This window comes from Phascolarctos cinereus, unplaced genomic scaffold, assembly GCF_003287225.1.
Source record: "Phascolarctos cinereus isolate Bilbo 61053 unplaced genomic scaffold, phaCin_HiC Scaffold_5;HRSCAF=322, whole genome shotgun sequence".
NCBI lineage: Eukaryota > Metazoa > Chordata > Mammalia > Diprotodontia > Phascolarctidae > Phascolarctos > Phascolarctos cinereus.
The window spans coordinates 479,139,895-479,161,373 of NW_027555958.1; the positions used below are offsets into that span (position 1 = coordinate 479,139,895).

Consider the following 21,479-nt stretch of genomic DNA (forward strand, 5'->3'; position numbering starts at 1 on the left):
CCACTCTCTGGATCCTTCCTATAGACTGCAACCTAAAACGGACTCCAGCCTGATAACTCTCAGCCATTTCACCAGGCGTGATCATCAACAGCCCTGGGCAGCTACTGTCACCCTGCCTCCGGGGCACTGCCTCACCACGGGCCCCTCTTATGGCTGGACAGGATCTGGAATGCGCCTACAGAACCCACGAGGTCCTGTCTCTTTCTGCTAACCTGGAGCCTTTCTGAGAACCACTTACCACAAGGCAGGCTGATCACAGTACACAGAATGTGCGTAAGAAATGCATGTCAACTGAAGGACTGACCCTCTCCCCACTCCTGACTATATCAACCTTTGGCCACAGCGTCCCCCACAATTCCTGAATTACAGCAGTACTCATTTTAATTACTCTTCTAGAAGAACTCGACCAGTTCCAAATATGGAATATTTGTACCCACTGAACCCTGGGGAAGTTATAACCTAGCCAGATAGAGCAGTGTCAAATGGTTACAAAGATTTTGTATTTCAATTACATTGATCTGAGAGATCACTTATCGGGTCCCCACAACACCGTGAGGCACAGTGGGCGTGTACACACCTCTATAGCACCTTTGAAAAATCTATGTGTGTGTACATGTGTGTACACATGTGTGTACAGGTATATGTAGAGATCAACTGCTTTCCTAGAACAAAACTGTCAATGAATTTTCAAAGCATTCAGCATCAAAGTTGTCTTTGCTCCTGAACCTTTTCCAAGCCAGTCCTAAAGATTTCCTCATGGAAGCCAAGGTCTCCACACCAGCTCTCCCCAAGATAAAATGATGCAAACTCTTTTTTAGGAATGTCACTAAAATTAATTTTAAATTATCAAAACAATTACACCACATATTTTACAGAGAGAGAAACACAGAAAGAACGAAAAGAAAAACAAGTGTGTTCCAAGTTTAGGAATGTAGGTTATCTACTACGTACACAGGCTCAGAAAAAGGATCAATCAGAACAAAAGCATCTGAAGACTTCTACTAGTATTTGTCCAAGTCGTTGAAAAAAATGTGTGATGATGCAATCCCCTAGAAATCTTACACCTTTCTTCCAAAAACTGACTCCCCAAGGCTGAGATGAGGGAAGCGTGGCCAGGCAGCGGCGGTGCTGACAGAAGACCTGGGGGATTGGGGGTCCACAACGTGACAGGAAAGAACACCAAGCAAGCTCAGGCTGCACAAAGAGAGATAGACAGATGGAGCGAGTGGCGTCCAGAAGGAAGGAGGCAGAGCTGGGTCTGCTCTGGGCACCACAGTCCAGGAGCATCCGGGTAAGGTAGGAAGTGGGTAAGGCAAGACACTGAGAATGGAGAAAGGCCTGCAGGCACTGGTTAAAGGTAGAGCTAAGTGGGGATATTCAGCCAGTAAAACAGAAGACCTGGGTGGTGGAAGGCGCAAGGCCCTGCTCAGTCATCAGGTATCGAAGGGATCTCGTGGCGGCCTGGCTTGGACAGGAGCCCCGACAGGCAGAGGGGACAATTGGGCAAAGTCAGGCTTGCTCCAGGACAAACTTTCTAATCAAGTGGGAGGAAGGGGGAGGCCTTCAAGCCAGGACTGGATAAGGACCTTCTCACTCTCCTACACTGATTCCATCGAGGCCCTCCACATCCTCCTGATGTGTGTGTGACAAACACCACATTGCTCCCCTGCTAGAAAACCATCAGGGCTTCTCCACAGAGACACTTCTCGGCCAACTCCACACTCATCTTCCTCGCCCAGGCTGGAAGGGGATCATGGAGGGAAGTGAATCAGAGACCTAAGTGAAGGCCTTCATGGTGCTCCAAGACAACCTCCTGATTCACCCAGGAATCCGTTCACAAAGGCTGGAATAAGCAAGGACACAACCTTTTTTTCCCCCCATATCCACAGAACAAACCAACATGGCAGCAATGAAAGATACGTATGGGATTGTCATGAAATGTGGCCAGGAGCCTGCGGAATCTGCCAGATGGCACAGCTCTTCTAGGTCCCTGAAGTGAGTGAAGTGATACCAACATCCAGGAAGTGCCTCCCCTCAGGAGAGCAGACACCAGGCGGAGGGCAGACACACTGGGCACACAGGAAGCGGACATCTGCACAAAGAGCTCACACTCTAGAAAGGCCATCTTAACTGAGTGTGCCAGAGGACATCCAAGGGAAAAATGGCAACATGTGAGCAAGGCTTCCAAGGACCGCTGTGACCTCCACAGGCATGAACGCTGCAGGGGCTTCAGGCTCGTTCTGGTAATTCAACACGAAGGACATCGGCTGCAGCCTACCAGCCACGAGCCAAGGCAGAGCCTTCCACAAAAATTTCTGGACAGACACATCTTCAGCTGAAATCTCTGGAAGAGCCACGTGGGATGCCCAGAATTCAGAAGTCTGAGATGGTGTACCCTGACACAGACATGGCGCAGAAGGCACAGAGAGCACCACTGCTGACCCCCCCACCCACGCCCCCATTAACACGACAGAATTGTAAAGGGAGCAAAGGCTTATCCTTCAGGAAGTATCACCACCGGCAGAGTTTTACTTTAAGCCTGATTATCGTAAGATGAACCTTCAACTTCACATGGGCACTAAAGTATTTTGGTACATGAATGCAATCGAATATTACCATGCTGTAAGAAATGAGGTCTCCAGAGAAGCCTGGGAAGACAGGGATGAACTGAAGCCAAAAGAAGCATCAGAACCAACACGTATGACAGCAACAACAGTAACTGCCGTCATAAAAGCCCAGAGAAGAGACGGAGAAGGCGCCTCTACCTGCGCTCTGCACAAGTGGGGGACTATGGGCATGGAACCAGGCTGGCTACTGGTGCTGAACTCTTTTTCTCTTTTTTCATTTTTTGTTCTATGGGGGAGGAAGAGGGCTATATTTGGTCCTGTAGGTGTTGTAACAATAAGGTACCCAAATTTTATTCTAGAAAAAATATATAAATTGTTTAAAAACAGGTTTTCCCAGGTTTAAGTGGCAATGTCAAAGAGTCCTACTCTGTCAGGTTCAATTCCCCCCTTTCCTAAATTGTGCCCACCTCCCATAAAATACACCTGAAACAAAAGATTTGGGTCCGAAACAGCCTCAGCATAGGCCTCCAACACATAGGACAACGACTCAGTATTTAGAGAGCTAACCCTAACCCTAACCATACTAAATCTTAGCAAAATCCCTGGTAGATTATCAACGGACTTGTGATACCGACACCCTCACCTGGTGTCTCTATCATAAACTAGATAAGAACATACTTACAAGATCGTTCATGTTCGCTTGGCTCGCCGGATGAATTTCTTCTAAAAATTCCAAGACATAAAATGTGTATCTATCCATCAGGTGGACTCCAATGGCAAGGTCGGGCTGATGCTGTGACAAAGGAAAAGAAAGAGGAACATGAGCATCTGTCTGCTGTCTAGACAGTGGTGGCAGTGATTGATGGAGGCAGAGGCAGCGGCACAAAGCCAGCCAGAGTCGAGGTGTCGCCACAATGGAAACAGGTACTCACTGAAAGGGAGTCTTCTCCTACTTGGCTACTGGCAAGTGCCATGACGTTGGGGGAATAGAAGCGCTCATACATGGATGCCCCTTGACAAGTATCAATAATAAACAGCATCTCATGGTAGCTGAAAGACAAGAAGGGGCTCAGTGACAAGGGAGGCATCAGACCACTTCCTCTTAGCACCCAGGACGCAGAATTCCATCCAATCATTTAATGGCCTAAAAATTCCAATGCCCTTCAACAGCATTCATTCTAAGGGAGATCTGGAAAAGGGCTCAATTCAAGCTCAAGTCTTAAAATCCTACCCCACCCTATGGAACACTGGTTAATCAAAGTGTTACCTCCCCAGCTACTTTCCCTTTCCTGCCAAGAGTATTGAGTCAATCAACACTGATTAAGCACCTACTGTGTGCTGGCCCTAGGCCAGGGATACAAAGAAAGGCAACCAACAGTCCCTGCCTTCAAGAAGCTCCGGCCCAATGGGGAGACAAAGGGGTGGGGGTGGGGGGAAGGAATGGAAGGGAACATATTCTGAGGTAGGCAAGCCTCTGCGATGTCATCTTGCAGAAAGATGAGTTTCTGGAGATGATCAAGTCCGGGAGAGCAGCCAGGTGGGAGACAATGAGAAGAATCCCCTGGGTGCCCTCCTTGAAGCAGGGAGGGTTGGGGAGGGGCCCTCTGATGTCCACCCTCCATCTTCTCCTGCCTGCTCCTGATAATTCTGCACTACCACCACCATCGCCATCACCAAACATTTAACATTTACTTCGCACTTTTAAGGTTGTAAAGCATTTCACAAGCAAGTCATTGCCCCTCGGCCTGCCTCAATATCCTCACCTGTAAAATGGGGATAACAGCACCTACCTCCCAGGGTGGTTGTGAAGATAAAAATGAGATAGTATTTCTGAAATGTAAATTTGCTTTATAAACTTTAAAGTGCTCTTATCTAATCAATCACCCTGCCTCTCTGTGTGTCCTAGGCTCTCTGGCCACAGAGACCCTTTCTCAATCACCCTCAGTGACTCCCTATGACCTTCCCAAGTTGGGCACATGTAGCTGCTACTGAAGGTTGCCCAGAGTCTGGGTCCCTGTCTCCCAGCCCTCTTCCCCTGACCACAGCCGCCACTGCACCAAACCATAGCTCACCATCTCCCAGCGCGTTCCCTCCTCCCACAGCTCTCATGACTAGAGTGGACACCTCCCTCCATCCAACTCCATGTATTAAAATGTTTCCCTTTCTTGAAGGTCTAACTCGGACCCTCAATTCCCATCCTGGAGCTTCTCAGAGTCCTCAGAAGGATCTGCCCTTCAGACTATTTCTAATTTGTATTCTTCTTATTAGTGAAATGTCTCCCCCCCAGGACAAGGTGCTAACCTCTGGGAGGAACAGGGCAGCTTCATTTACCCAGCAGTCCTCAGGGCTCCCTGAAGAGAGTAAGCACTTGACACATGGTGACTGAGTTTAATTAAAAACTCAGCCCACATCCCAACAGGACATGGACCTAACTGAGCATGGAGGCCACAGGCTTTCAGTGGAGCTCGGCCTCTCTGTCCCTGGGGCAAGCTCCCTCCCTCTTCATTGACTAGACCTCCAAGAACCCTCCCACTCTGAGTTCCTAGGACATTCTGCCCAATTTATCTTAGGAAAATAAGTGATTTCTTACCGTCTCTTCTGCCACATCTGTTCAAATGCATCAGCAAGTTCAACATTGGTGATTTCTTCAGAGTCCTGGAATTTCAAAAAGCCGTTCCCACCATGGCCTTGTGGAAAAAGAAAACAGTAAATTACTGGGTGGACGTGTGAGATTGTGTGAGTGTGTGTGTGTGTGTGTGTGTGTGTGTGTGTGTGTGTGTGTGTGTGTGTGTACACATGTGTACGTGCATGTGCACATTTATTTTTGTTTTACTAACAGGGAATTCACAGCCAAGACACTCTTCTGTGAATAATCAATGGGCTTTCAGATATCATTTTTACCCCCTAAAACAGTTAACTCTGCAAGAGGTGAACTGGATTTTCAAATTTTCATTGATACGGGAATCAAGATGGATGAATAAATTCTGAATTTCAGATCCCCAACTCCTGGAACTTTCTTTCTGCCAACAGTGCTCAATTTAAAGAAAACTTGCCAAACAAGAAAACAAAAAAAAAGCATGGCAAACCCCCCTCCTCTCACTGAGCTCCCTCCCAAAATCAGAAGTAAGTGTCCATGGGCAGGGCAGAATGTCCCTAACAGATCAACAGATGGCCATGTTTTAGGAAAGATGCATGTCTAGGAGGAGGAGAGGGAAGGACTGTTTCTCTAGCTTCTACTATGTGCCAGGCACTAGGAGTGTTACAAACATCATCTCAACAATGATGTCTAAAAGACTATCCCCAGCAGACAGAGAGGTCTGGAGACAGCATCACAGGACTCAGACCTAAAGATGAAGTGGCAGGGAGAGGGGGTAGAGAATGGCTGACCATCCTCCGCAGCCTCATCACATAAAAGAAGGCCTGGACAAGCTCAGCTAGTTTCCAAGGGCAAAGCCAGAGCAGTGAGGAAGATGTAAGACTTGGCTGGTGTGCAGGAAGCCACCAGCAATCAGCTCTGTCGAAAAGCAGATACGTCAGGAGGATATGGGCTCCCCGGCCCTCAGATGCTGAAGCAAAGGCTGACTGCCACTTGTCCACAATGTTACAGATGAGACTGTGGCCAGGGCTGGCTAGAGCCCCACAGCCTCTGAAGTGCCTTCTGGTTCTATGAGGCTGCCACTCTACCTTCCCAGTAGAGGCCACCATCTAGGCCAATCCAGCCAATCATGGACAGTGTGCTGGGCACTACAAGCCACCACCAGGGCCAAGATTCCTGGGAGATACAGGGGCAGTCTTGTTTTCACTGCAAACATGTCCATCTCTGGTTTATCTCCAGCCATCAGCCTCCAACTCCGTAGGATCAAGGGTGTTTATTCCCACCACGTGGGTATCATCTCCTCCTTCAAGGCATAACTCTCAGAAATGACCACCTGTGTATCACACAAGGCTGACTGAGAACACGTAGGAGGCCAGCAGATCGCACTGTGCTAACACACGCCATAGTCCGGCCTGAAAAGTCCTTGACGAATATGTCACAATCATTCATTCCCCAATTTGCTTCCTGTAAGTTCTCAATGCTGGACAACGAGTTATACTGAACATAATACCAAATGACTGGATGAGAATTTACCCAGGAGACGGGTTAGCTCAGTTCAGTAGCTCGGCCACTACTTGGCTAAGTCAAAGTGGAAAACATCAGGGAGGTTCTGCTTCCCATTCTGATAGATGGGTTCACTGCTCCCAGGCAATGTTATGAAAAATAAAAGTAAAAATAAAAAATGGCAAAGGATGCCATCTCAGCTTAGGGATGGCCATTCACATAATTATGCACATGTAAATTCACTCTAATATGCAATTATATGACAGCAAATTATTATTCAAAATGTACCTAATTTTTATTTTAAGTAATTTTCTGTTCTGATAAAATTCTTGCCCTAAAAGTTCAAAGATATTCAGCAAAATCAAGTCAAACCCACTCGAAATCCTTGACTTACCCGTCATATATATCAGAATATTGCTTCTATCATCAGAAAGAAGACGTTTGGATCTAGGAGTGCTAGGTGGAACTCTCCCCGTTAACACACGCAAAAAATTCTCCACAGTCACCTGAAAAAAATATCTATCAGCCCATTTCTGGCTCTGGAAAATCAGTCTAATGATTTTTTTCTCCCTCCTGCTTTTCCATACTACTATTTTAGAATATGACAACATTTACAATTTATAATATTAGTAATGATAAAACTTACTTTAAAAAGACTTCTCCTTTCTTGTAGTCACTAAAGATAGAGCCATACAAATGTCTGCATCACTGGATATTTTATAAAAATTGTAAAATTATTAACCCTAACCCTAAATGTGCTCTAGGTCACCATGGAGAAATGAATCAAGCCAGTCTAATATTTAAATGATGTGAAAGAGGTAGTGGGTGCTTTAAGAAATGCCTACAACAGGGGCAGCTAGGTGGTGCTGTGGATAGAGCACCAGCCTTGGAGTCAGGAGGACCTGAGTTCAAATGTGGCCTCAGACACATAATATTCACTAGCTGTGTGATTCTGGGCAAGTCACTTAACCCTGATTGCCTCACAAAAAAAAAAAAAAGAACGAAAGAAAGAAAGAAAGAAAAGAAAGAAATGCCTCCAACTGCCTTGGACGGATTCACCAAGTAATGCACACATCTCAAAGTCAAATCCTCCAGATGCTCTCCTTGTGGTGGAGCTATCCAGAATCCCCAATGTGGGCGCACGGGCGTGGCTCTTAGAGTGTCCTTAATCCACTGCCAGTCACTCATGCCGATGAAGGGCCACATGAAATGAGATCGGTTTCTCTTTGGCTTCTCCATGCACTGATCTGCCCCTCCGCAGCACCAGATGCCCAATCACCAAGTCCCACACTGTACAAACCCCACTAAGAAGCAGATGGGAAGCTGGCGCACGGGACCACGTGGAGATGGCAGTCAGACCCAGGGACTCTGGGCCCTGCCGTTCACAAGGGAAGAGGCTCTTGTCTCCAGAGGCCTTCCTGCAGGGGTCACTGGCCCAGGGCTTAGGGCTCAAAAAAGGGCCAACATCACTTAACAAACGCAGCTTTGGGAATGCCTTGAAGCCACTCTTGGAAGGAGTCCGAACCTCACAGGCCACAAAATCAAAGCCAGAAAGGACCAGCAGGTTGCCCAAGCTGGCACGGCAGCTCCTTTGCTGTCGACCCTAGAGCCTGCCTCACTGCAACAGGTCTAGCCAGAACCCCAGCCAAGACTGGCCAAAGGAAGGAGAAGGCCCTGGTCCGGACACTCCCGCTGATCACTCCTGGGGCCATCACGGGAAACGCTGTCATGAAGCCCATGTGGTACACAGCTCTGGATGTTTCCATCCTAAGGATCGCTCACCAGGCCCTTACTAACAAATGAGCACTCTGTGAAAACAAACAAGTGTCTCTTCATGGCCTCATGACTGCAGGGAGGGGACCGGTCCTCAGAAGGCTCCGAGGGGCCTTGTTGGCATCTGCTGCTCAGTACAAACAGAAGTGTCATGGGAAATTGGTAGAATGGAATAAGCATTCAGAAAGTACCTACTATGTGCCAGGCACTGGGCTGAGCTCCTCCGTCAGTCACCAGGCAATGAACCATTTTAGCCATCACAGGCTGAGAAGGGGGAATGGTGCCTGGCCTGCAGAGGGCCAGGTGTGGCTGTCCTGACTTTCCAAACTGGGAAGAGACTAGAATGTGCAAACAGGATGGCAAGTTGGGCCTTGACCTCTTAGAGAATTCTAGAAGAGACTGTTTAACACTGGCCCAAACGTGTGCTCAATCTACACCTCTTCACTGATCCACGGATTGGTCAACAGAATGAAAAGGAATGAGCACAGAAAGCCAATGTGGGTTCTTCAAGGATGGATCATACCTAATCAAGCACACTTCCTTTTTGTTACAGGGTTAGGAGATCCAAAAAAAGAGGGAGAGAGAACAGCCTACGTGTCACCGTGGGCAGAACCCTACAACTGAAAAACCAAAGGATCAGGCTGGGCTGTCATATCTTTGACAAGGCCTATGGTCAAGATTTACACACAAAGTGGGGAGAGGGATGAGACCAACTGGGTAAGAGGAAGCAGGCCAGGATGGTGGGAACATACGCAGGAAAGGTGATGGGCGTGAGACAGAGGCAGGAGGCAGGCAAGCCGAGAAGTCTGCTTCTTATCCTGGAGGCAAGGACCAGGAAGGCAACAGAGAGTCTTGAACAAAAGACAGACACTATCAGACTGTGCTGTAGGAAGAGTGTTTGCCTACTATGTGGAGGATGCATGAGATGTGGGGGCCAGAACTGTCCAAGGTGCAAAAAAAACCACTGAGGCAGAGTTCTAAGCCAAAAGCACTTGATTAAAGGGTCAGTGAAGGCTCCCTCTAATGAAGTGGACTTCAGACCTTCCTCATGATCTGAGATGCCCCTGGTCCCCAAGACCTTCTAGGGTTTGATGCCCAAATATGCAAAAGAGGTGTGCTAAGATACAGAATCTCACTGAGTGATAGAACTTGCTCTTGAGAGCCAAAAGCGACATATTAACAGGGAGGTCACAGGCTGGGTGAAGCACAGGACATCCCTGCTGATGAAGTGGTCACAAGATGGGCAAGGAAGGGTCATCTCCAGTGACTAAGTGGTCCTAAGACAGTCACCTGCTCATGGCTGACAAGCCAGGGTGCTCCAGTAGTAAAAAGTAAGTTGGAGGGCTTTCCAAAGAAACAACGCACCCTACCCACATCCGAGTTGGACGTGGAATTTGAGCAGAACAGGATGGAGATCTCTTTGTCAGCATTCTTGAGGCTGCACAAGTGAGCTTCCTAACTGGAGAACAGGTGGTGAATACTGGGTTAAAGTTTGCAGCCTACTAGGTTTGAGGACCTATCGCATCTAATTATCCCTATATGATTTATGCAAAATATCAAACTGATTATTACTGACTGGGATAGAGAGGGATGCAAATGAATCATTTCTCATCTAGAGAAGGAAGGAGAAGAATCACAAAATTACTGCAAAAAGCGATGAGGAACCGACCTAGGGCAGTGGACATCTGAGTGGGAAGGGTCGGATGAAGGAGAATGGACGATCAATCAATCTGCCTTTGTTAAGAGCATGAGGTATAACGAGTGCTGTGATAGGCATTAGGCCAATAAATACAAACAAGGACAGGGTCCCAGCTTTCAAGGACCTTATATGCTACTTGGAGGGAGCCAACATACAATCCATGTGAAAGAAACACAATGTGGAGGGAGATTAGGGAAAACAGACAACTGGGCGGATGGGGAAAGGCCCCTGAAGGAGACCATGCTTGAGCTGTGCCTGGCAGGGAGCCAGAGGCTCCAAAGCAGGGAGTGGGGGAGGCATTCCAGGCCCAGGGGGCAGTCTCTGCAGGGCCCGAGAGGGGGTGATGTGGAAGGTCATCTACAAGCAAGAAGGCCCGCTTGGCTGGAGGACAGAGGAGGTGAGGGGGAATAAGAGGCTCGGATCTAGAAAGCCAGGATGGGGCCCGACTGCCATGGGCTTTAGACGCCAACAGAGGGCCTTCTATTCGACCAAAAGGCAATGAGGTGCCTGAAACGTCACGAAGATGGGAGCCATGCAGTCAGACCAATCTGGCAGCTATTTGAAGAAGGAACTGGAAACCTGAGGTGGGGGATTAATCAGGCCCTCGCAATGTTCCAGGCTGGATGTGGTGAGAGTCTGGACTAGAGAGAAGAGGGGGATGCGGAAGGAGCCAAGGATAGGGCGGACTCACTGTGACCTATGGAGCCCTCAGAGGGTGAAGAGTCACGGAGGACTCCAAGTCATTAACCAAAGGGACAAGAAACGAGGAAGGGAGGAGAGCAGAGGCAGGTGGGGAAGGAAAAGCCACTGCCTCCCTTGGGGAAGCACCCGGCTGGAGATCCTACAGCACATCCACTGGGATGGACTGTGGCCGGCTGGAGATGTGGGAAGCAGGCCAGACGGGGATGCTTCATGCGGTTGCTGGATCTGCAGAAATGATGATGAGAGGGAGATGAGCCCAGGACAGCGCCCTGGGGAACAGCCACAGAAAAGGGCAAGACAAGGATGGCGACCAACCTGCGGAAAAGGCTGAGACCAGCAGCGGGCAGGTGGATGTGACCCCGAAGAGGCCAGTCTGGGCCAGAGTGTCCAGAAGAGATAATGTTCCACACGGCCCAGAGCAAGCTGCTGGAGACCTCAGCTGAGAAATGAGGCAAAGGACCTGCAAAACAAAGGAGCCAGTCACCTTCCCAGCATTCCTGGCACAGAGGACAGTCAGAGTGAAGCCCCACGAGGCAGGGTGGCATCCTGCATCTGGGGAACATGAGGCTGGCTCAGCTGGGATACGGGGGCAGGAAAGGTGGAAAGGCAGGTAAGACTGTTTGAATGATCCTGGAGGCCACGAGAGTTGGTCAGACGTGGGCATTAGGAGCTCTGCTGGGCATGTCTGATGGAGGGCCCCAAAGGACGAACCAGCAAGGAGGAGAGAGACCCGGGGAGAGAGGTTCAAAAGCATGCATGTTCAAGGGAAGGAACACCAGGTCCTGTAAGATCACAGCAAAGATGAAGGGCAGGAGGGAAATAGTGAACTAGGAAGATGAGGAGGGCCACGTAAATGGCACCCTCTTTTCTTTCCTGTGGAGCATGAGGAGGGGGCCTCTATTGAGAGGAGTGGGAAGAGGGGTGCAGGTGGCCTGGGGTCAGTGATACAGAGTCCATGAAGTGTTCAAGAAACAAGACTGCGGAGGGCCCAGCCGAAACCAGCTAATCTAAATCTGAGGGGACCCAGTCAACACAGTTGTACCTTCTCCAGCCACGTTCAGCAGTAGCTGAGCAGGGGCAGGTGGGGGGATGAGCTACAGTAAGCTGATAGGGCAAAGCATTCGGGGGCCCAGCAGTCCTGAAGCTGAACCGGCTTCAGGGTCCGCGTCTTGAAGGTCAAATAGCAAGGCCAGAGCAAGGGGACAGCCTGAGAAAGCAGAGGGGCCGTGGGATGCCTGCAGGTTGCAGTGAGGCACAGTTAGAAGTAGAAGGACAAAGGGATATGGCCAAAACAGAAGAATTTCCAAATTACGGACTGAGGACATGGAACACTTCCGGTTACAATGAGATCAAGGACAGCTAGACGTGGCGGCTGACTGATGGTGGGGGCTGGGAGAGCAAAGAGTCATGGGTCGCTCCAGCCCCGAGGGGCAGAGCCAGGCGGACAAGCTGGTGACTGGAGACAGGCAGGTTTGAGATCAACGAGAGGCCTGTGCAGGGGACCAGAAGACTTCGGAGGACGCATCCAGTACTCATTCCGGCCATCTGTCTAGAAGGGGGACGATGTGCACGGCTGAAGGGCATACTCATGCAGAGAAAGTCATGGATCCTTGAACCACTTGATTTTGTGCCATAGATCCTAATAGGAACCGGAGGCTGCATCTGGACTCCATGTGTCCGAGACCTGGGCCAAGCTCTGAACAGACGGACCTCAGCGGCTCCAAAATCCCATGTCCTGTGCTCTGTGAGCCTTCCCTAGGTCTTCCCATATTCTTTGCAATAACCAGTGCTTTTGAGTAAATAGCAAGAATGAATCATTCCAGAATACAAAGACAGACACATGTAGACTGCTTAGGAAAACAGAATATTAGAAAAATACTAGCTGGCTGCTACCTATTTTTTTGGTTTTGGGGTTTTTTTAGGTAATCAGGGTTAACTGACTTGGCCAGAGTCACACAGCTAGTGAGTGTCTGCGGGCAGATTTGAACTCAGATTTTCCTGACTCCGGGGCCAGTGCTCTATCTGCGGCACCACCTAGCTCTTGGTGTCTATTTTTTTAAAGGGGGAGCTGATACCCAGAGTCCTTAAAACTCAGGGGAAGGAAAACGTTATTTGGTTCCAACATTTGAATTGATTACTTTCATTATAAGTTCATTGAGTATGCACAGAAAATAACTTCAAGCTAACGGGATAATAAATTTTGACCCACTGCACTTATGCCCCAGCCTTGAAACAAAGACAACAAAAGCCCCCTAGGTGCAGTGGAGGAATAGAGGGGAGAATGAAATCGGTCCTATCTTGGCGGTGGAATTAAGAACTAAGAATGCATGAAAAACAATATAAATTTAGGGTTCACGAAAGGCATCATAAAATGTAAAAACATATTTCTAAATTAAATCATTTACCTCATAGCTTCTGTAATCAACTTCCACGTCATCTCCATAAACGTTCAGTTCCATGTTTTTGTGACTGAACACAGTCGCCGGCTTAGGATTTCTGGAGTTACATGCCATGTCATCAGCAAGCATCAGGACGATGTGGCTGGAAGAAACAAAAAGAATCCTAACTCACATCCTACTGGGGAAAAAAGATGCAAAAGTCAGCTTTATCAGCGAGGAAGAACAACTAAATTCATTACTGTCCAATTCAAGAGTCGCTCAAGAAATGTTCAAGGTCATTTCCATGATTTTTAATGTTCTTACATTTGTATGGGTTAAAAAAAAAGAAAGAAATGAGGTCTCCACAGTTACTGATGAGGACGAGAAGTTAGTTTCTTTTTTGGGGGGGCGGGGGAGGCAATTGGGGTCAAGTGACCTGCCTAGGGTCACACAACTAGTAAGTGTCAAGTGTCTGAGACAGGATTTGAACTCAGGTCCTCCTGACTCCAGGCCCCTCGCTCTATCCAATGCACCACCTAGCTGCCCCAAGAAATTAGTTTCTTTATGTATTCATTGTTTTTCTCAACTAGACAACCAGACAAAGTTCTACATTTGATACAGGAAAAGCACTACGATGCAAGTGTCTAGCTTCTCTTAAGAAAAGTTTTCAATTTAACTTATAAACAGGTACATGTTTAACTTTATCATGAAAATTATTGCAAAAATACAATTTACCTAGAAATTGCTTTCTGTTTTGTTCAATAATAGGGATTTTACAAAGCAGGAGAGTAAAACTGCAAACTATAACATATACCATAAACTAAGACGTATATACTTATCATTACAATGGAGTAGATTCATGAAAAAATACCATTTATGTTACACAGTATCATATTTTTTAAAACATTCTTTATAATTTAACTGAATTTCTAGTCCTAGAATTTGAAGACTTTCATACAATCTTTCATTTTGTGAACCCCTGGTTTGAGAAAAAGTCATTGATTTCAGCCTGGAATACCACTGCTCTTCAGTTCAGTTCATTCCACAAACATGCGCTAAGACTTCACTGCCAATGGGGCGAACCAAACTGCCTGCCTTGATGGAGTTTACTGTCTAGGGAGAGCATAAAATACACAGAAAATGTTGATAATAATACAAAAAAATAGATGAGAAGTTCATTAGAGTGGAGCATAGGAAAGTGGGGTTGGGGGAGAGTTCACAAAGAAGGGAGAAACTCTGAAAATTTATAGAGGAAACAATATTTCAAATTTTTTTCTTAAGCGGATCATGAATTTCAACAAAAGCAGAGTGGATACCAACTATGATCATTTTGTCCAGAGGTTTAGCCAAAGTAAACTGAGGCCCCAATCCAGAGACCAAAGAGGCCAGAAGGCAAAGATCTGATTAAGCCACCAAAGGCCCCAAGTGAAACATAAGCTCATCTATAAAACACTAAGAAGAAAGATGGTGGGTGATTACAGCCAATTTCATCCCAGGAAGCAGAGAAACGCAATGGAGAGGAAAACTCAGCAAGTTATCACTCAATCCTAAGTGCAGGGCACCCCAAGGGCATTAAGGTTGAAATGGAGGGACTACAAAGACAAAAGGAAAAGCTTCTCAGATGGCTGGGGGAGACGGCAATTGGGCCATCCATTCTGGAGGGCAATTTGGAATGATGCCCAAAGGCCTATTAAATTGGGCACACTCTCTGACCCAGCCATGCCACCAAGGGCTATACCCCAAGGAGAGCCAAGAAAGAGCAAAGAAAAAACAAACAAAAAAATTGTACAAAAATATTTATAGCAGCTCTGTGTGTGGTGGCAAAGAACTGGAAGTTGAGGAGATGCCCATCACTTGGGGAATGACTGAACAAGCTGTGGTACAGAATTATGATGGAATATTACTTTGCTATAAGAAATGACAAGCAGTATCGCTTCAGAAAAACCTGGGAAGACTTAGTGAACTGATGCAAAGTAAAGTGAGCAGAACCAGGAGAACATTGTGCACAGTTACAGCAATATCGTACAATGATCAACTGTGAAAAATTTAGCTACTTTGATCAAGACAATGATCTCAAGACAACTGCAAAGGATTCATAACGAAAAATGCTCTCCACCTCCAGAGAGAGGACAGGTGGATTCTGAGTGTACACCAAAGTAAACTTTTTTCACCTTCATTTTTCTTTCCTTTTTTTTGCAATATGGTGAATGTGGACACATGCTATGCATCAATATCATATTCTGAATGGGTGGGGGAAGGTCTGGAAGGAGGGAAAGAATTGATAACTCAAAACTTAAAGAATTGTTAAAAAAAAAAAAGACTGACTATGGGAAAAGTAGAAAGATGACAGCAAGCGTATGTGTTGAGAGGAGACCCATGCTGGCAGCAACATCATTCTGAGGGTGCTGAGGGGCCGGCCAACATACAGAGTAGCCGAGGGAAGGGAAGATACCAAAGGCATGGAAAACATGTCAGACCTTATTCATACCAAAAAAAAAAAAGAGAGATATCAAGAGATCATCAATAACTACCAGCCTCTGTGTTCCTCACTCACTTCTACAAAATCCTAGTGAGTGTCTCCCCCTGAACTGAAGGCGCCCTCAATGACTGCCCCTAAGGAACAAACAGGGTTTCACAAGTAATATCTAGCCACAGACCACATCTGGACCACCTCTCAAAGCACCAAAATGATGGCAAGCATGAGATGATGACTGTACTACTGTCTGCTGCTGGCTGACGACTAAAAAGCACTGCATCTACTGAATAAAATAGCCCCTCTCCTCCAGCCTCCTATGCACCAAACTGACTCTGTTTACAATTCAGACATTCATTAATCCAGGTACCGCTGGCCCGAGTGAGCTAAAGCACACACACAAGAGAGCCACCACCAGGGTAAGAGGCCTCCTGTTCATGCACTGTGGATTCAGAAGGAACAGGGGATACTCCACCTGCAGGAGGGAAGACCCCCGGGGAGCAGAATGGCTGCCTTCCATGACCCGGTCCACCATCACATGGAAAAGGGCGAAGGCCTCTTGTGAGTGGCCAGTGGGCAGGACCTGTCATAATGGGGAGAAGTTACTGAAGCAAACTTAGGCTTGAGATCGCAGAATCTCCTAACAATGAGAGGTGCCCCAATGTCAAACAGGCTGGGTAGCTCATGCTGGGAGGTACTTCAGAAGGGCACATGCCCACCAACAACCCTCCCTCTGAAATTATGTCATGGGGAGCATGGAGAGAAGGCGTATCCGAGACTGGAGAGAGTGTCCAGGGATGCAATGCCTTGAAACCAGCACAAGAGCAAGTGGGCTAAGACGTCAAGAGAAGGAAGGTTCTAGAGGGCACAGAGAACAAAATTAAGGGACAAAATTCAAAAATTCAGCCAAATTAGTCAAGAGTAATTCTCTTCACTAACAGATAATAAATACCACTGGGCTTGAAACAGGACAACTGTTCAGTCGCTGAAGCATGAAACTGGCTGCCCAAACAGAGAATAAATTAATGAAGCACATGTGATCAGCTTCAAGTAGAAAATGTTCCGCTGCTTATGTTCAAGATACGTTAAAGTTCAAAACTGAAACATTATGATTTTCTTGAAAACTGCCAAGATTTCTATTCTAAAACAAGAGCTGCCAAATTCAAAGATCATCTCTTCCGCTGCTTCTGACTCATCCTAAGAAAGGAACAAAAAGCTATCCTTCCATAATGAAAAACACAGCTTCCCTCTCATACGATGAAGCTGCTTACACTGGAGCAATCAAACTGACCCTGACAGTAAAACACGAAGAAGGGGCCAGCCTGGTAGTTTCTGACAGATGCTGCCACCTTGGCACAGGACGGCGCCTCAACACTGACAGCACCATAGAAAGGGCCTTCATTTCACTCCGAGAGATGTCTTTCTGCTGTGTCCTAAATGACGTCTCCAGGCCACAGTGCTGACCTCATCTGTAGCAGACTTTACTCACTGCTATCTCCACCAAACCACCACCATCACATCTGGCCAGATAACGCAGTAAGAAACAATAAAGAAAACACTGAAGTACATTTCGAAAAGGCAATACACGCAATGCACATGCAAAACAAGATCTAAACACCGCTCCATTATATTTTCACAAGATCGCGCTCTCCAAATGACAGACATTGGCAGGGTACAAGCTGAGTGAATGGGGCAGGAGACCACATCACTGCAAGAAGCTCACTCTACTCATGCAAAATCTCAAATCGGCCCACATCCTTGGCCTCAACACCAAGCCAACCAACTAAGCAACAGACCACCACTGAGAAAGACACACGAGCCCTGTGACCAGCAATAGCCCTTCTAGGTCCGCATCCCAGAGAGATCACACAAACAGGAAAAGGACCCACATGACAAAAACATTTACGGCAGCTCTTTCTGTGGTGGCAAAGAACTGGAAATTGAGGGGACGCCCATCAATCGGGGAATGGCTGAGCGAGCTGTGGTATATAAACATAATGGAAAATGATTGTTCCATAAGAAATGATGAGCAGGTGGGCTTCAGAAAAACCTGGGAAGACCTGTACGGACTTATGCTGAGTGAAGCGAGCAGAGCCAGGAGTAACAGCCATGTCGTGCGATGACTAACGCTGCAAGGACCTAAGACAGTTCCAAAAGACTCATGATGGAAAATGCTATCCACATCCAGAGAAAGAACTATGGAGTCTCAATGCAGATCGAAACATATTATTTGCTCTCTTTTTTTGTTTTTTGTTTCTTCTTTCTTGTCGTTTATCCCATTCACTCTAATTCTTCTTCATAACATGGCTAATGTGAAAATATGTTTAATATGAATGCATATGAGAGCCTACATCAGATTGTATGCCATCTTGGGGTGGGGGGAGGGGAAGGGAAGAAAATTTGGAACTCAAAATCTTATGGAAGTGAATGCTGAAAACTAAAAATAAATTATTTAATTAATTTTTTTTAAAAAAAGATGCACAAACTGTTCGGGCATTTGGAGATTAGGAGGGCTGCCGAGAAATTAAGTTTACAAAGATAAATAGTACATTGAACATAATATATTTTTTTTGGCATTAAAATATTTTGGTAGGTTTATGCGGTATCATTTGAAAGTAATTCAAACTATAAATAATTACATACATCAGGGAGGTTTTCGGTTTGTTTTTTAGTCAACTGACATTAATTACTAATTCATTCTAGCTGGTGTGCTGGTAAATATTTAACAACAAGCTCTCTGAAAAAGGAAATAAAAACATGACATACTTTTCAATTTAAGCTATATTATTAATATCTTTCCTATCACTTTCTGAAGTCTCAACACTGAGCAAAATGATCAACCAAGCCTGATTTGTGCACTGCCCCATGCACACTTAACCCCAGCTCTCATGAGCTGGTCCATGCTGGCACACACTTGTACATTATCCAACTGCCAAGGAGAGTCTTCCAAGTTTGCTTTTGTTTGTTTCATCTTTGAGGGAGAAAGTAACTGATTTTCAAAAGCAACTCATGCTACAAAGATGGAATTTTTCAAATGAATGTTTGAGAAATTTCCATTGTTGTCTGATCCTTTTTCTTCTTCTTGAAAACAATGTTTCGTCTCCTATGAAAACTGTGTATTGACACACTTGAGAAACCTGGAGACAGAATCTTCCAACTTATTTACAAATCTTAAAATGAACAGTTTCAATGAATTTTTAAGCCACTTATTTAAAATACAAAATGCAGTATCTTCCAATCAATTTATAAGAGCAACTGATAAGCACCGGGGAAGATGGAAATTTACTAGCCAAATTCTAATAAAAATCTTTCCAGGATGGAAGGATGGGACTGAAAAATGAGTATCATGATTCACTAAATGCAGCCAACACTGGACGTCTTCCATTTGGATCTGTACACCTTCGTGAGGTATCTTTTTCAGCTACAACAGCCACTGAAACCAAGAACTGAAAGGCGATGAATAATGTTCTGCCTCCTCATCTGTGCCTCCTGGCTTCCTCCAAGTACCAGCCAATATCCACCTTGCACCGAAGCCTTTCCAATCCCCTCAAGTCCAGCGCCTTCCCCGTATTGATATTTTCAGCGTATCCTGCCTGCAGCTTGCCTGTTCAGAGCCACCTGCACATCCTCGCTCCCGGATGCCTCATCCCCTGATCACTTGGCACACTGCCTCACACTGACTGACTGACCTTCAAAATACTGAATCACACAAGATTTTCATAAATAACAATGTACATACAGTGACGTTATTCTCATGAAAATTATCACTATTAATGTTTACTGAAAGTGTTTACACCAGGGATTAACTGATTTAAATGTCTGCACATGCAGTTATCCCTTCCATCTCACGACTTTCCCAATCGTGGTTTGGCTATGTCATGAGTCGATGTAAGAAATTAAATAAGAACTTGGGGGGAGTTATGTGGAAGCCGCAGATGACCCACAAAGGCCAGCAGATGACACAGAGCCCGTGACCAAACACTTCACCCAAATTTTACCATAAGGTTCCGTAAACACCCCATAAGAGAAAAAGAAAAAACTCAGACACCTTCTCTGGCATGAAGGGAAGGCCGAATAATTTCCCTTGGGCTTTCCAGATCCCCGGGGTGCTGTGCCCCTAATGCCCACAATGTAGAAGGGATAACTGTAATTTATTCTACCTTTACTTCATCCTTGTCCAGCTAGCTGAAAATACACACATGCACGTTAGAGGGTGAACAATCACAAAGGTCTAGTGACCTCCACACTGCACGAGCTGGCACCACTTTGGTGCCATCACCTCACACTCAAGAGCTTTGCAATGGCTGCTGGGGGTCTGTCTGCTTCAGTCTCCCCCCACTCCAGTCCATTCTCCCTTTGGCCCCCACAGCACCCTTCCTAAAGCTCAGTCCAAGCATGTTACCTCCTACTCAATAAATTTCAGTGGCTCCCCAGCCCCTCCAAGATCAAATGTAAAAGCCTCTCTTTGGCCCTACAAGCCCTTCAGAATCTCCCCACCCCTTCCTATCTTTTTACACCTTACACCATACACATGTAGTCTGTGACCCAGTGGCACTGGCCTCTGGGCCGTTCCACTAACATAGCGCTCTGTCTTTGGACTCCAAGGGTTTTCTCCGACCCCACCCCTGTCGGTATACTCTCCCTCCTGGGCTCCACCACCCAGCTTCCCTGACTTGTGCCTTCCGTCTGGTGATTATTTCACACTTATCTGGTATATAATTTGTATGTGTGTTTGCTTACTGTCTCCCCCATTCTGAGCTCCTGCAGGGCGGGGGGTTTTCTTTGTAGCCCCAGTGCCTAGCACATATTTACTGGCTGACTGACTCTGAGCCCAGAGCAAAGGTTCCATGATCCTCTGAGCCTAGGCACTGTTGTGATGGTTCAGTCACTTCACTCATGTCAGACTCTTCGTGACCCATTTTGGGGTTTTCTTGGCAGAGATCCTGGAGTGGTTTGCCATTTCCTTCTCCACCTCATTTTACGGATAAGGAAACTGAGGCAAACAGAGTCAAGTGACTCGTCCAGAGTCACACATTTACTGTGTCTGAGGCTGGATTTGATGTTTACACATCTTTAAACTAAGAAAACAAAATGTTTTCCTAACATTCTCCTGAAAACCTCACTTCCCTTTATGTCACTGTGATGCTCCTGCCAAGATTGATCTTTCCAGGATATTATAAATTATCTCCTGTATATCTTTAGCTGCATTAAATAAATTATGCCTTATGTGTTCACTGTTGTGATTACTTTCCAAGTTTCATGTCAGAGCATGATTTCTACAAGAATATAAATTAATCCTGACCTCCCTCTCACCCCAAAGGGCCAAAAACTGAACAATAGAAGACACGCCCAAGAAATCTGGACCACAATCGCCAGGTGCCACAAGAACCAGGACATCGCACAAAAACCAGAAGGTAACTAACAACAACGTGGTACAATTCTGCTCTCTCACATCCATCAAACCAATGGAGGCGACAGAAGAGAAAATGGACTTTCCTCACTTTTCCAGGAATCATTAGAACAAACCCACCTCCCACAACGCTTCCTCACTAAGCAAACCATCCTCTCATGCTGGCTTACATTCAAGAAGCAAAAGGACAAGAGAGCCCCTCCATTAATCATCCCAACCTAAAGGTAAAAAGACTTGGCGACTCAGCTTCCAAGTGGAGCCAGATGGACAGCTCTCTGCAGAAAGATGCCTACAGCAGAGGAGCTATTTTTAACACGTTTAACAGAACTCCGAAGATGAACAAAAACAGCCCAGCTCCCCTTCAGGGTCAGACAACCA

At 46.4% G+C, this 21,479-nt stretch overlaps 1 protein-coding gene across 1 annotated transcript in view; it reads right to left on the reverse strand.

Moving 5' to 3' along the window:
* Positions 1 to 21,479, reverse strand: part of PIGK (phosphatidylinositol glycan anchor biosynthesis class K) — a 90,961-nt gene that overhangs the window by 57,061 nt on the left and 12,421 nt on the right. The window contains exons 4-8 of the mRNA XM_020968541.2: positions 13,246 to 13,381; positions 7,061 to 7,172; positions 5,158 to 5,254; positions 3,500 to 3,617; positions 3,250 to 3,360 (exon numbers count right to left, since the gene is read on the reverse strand). Coding sequence (XP_020824200.1) covers positions 3,250 to 3,360; positions 3,500 to 3,617; positions 5,158 to 5,254; positions 7,061 to 7,172; positions 13,246 to 13,381 — 574 coding nt within the window. The remainder of the gene's footprint in view (positions 1 to 3,249; positions 3,361 to 3,499; positions 3,618 to 5,157; positions 5,255 to 7,060; positions 7,173 to 13,245; positions 13,382 to 21,479) is intronic.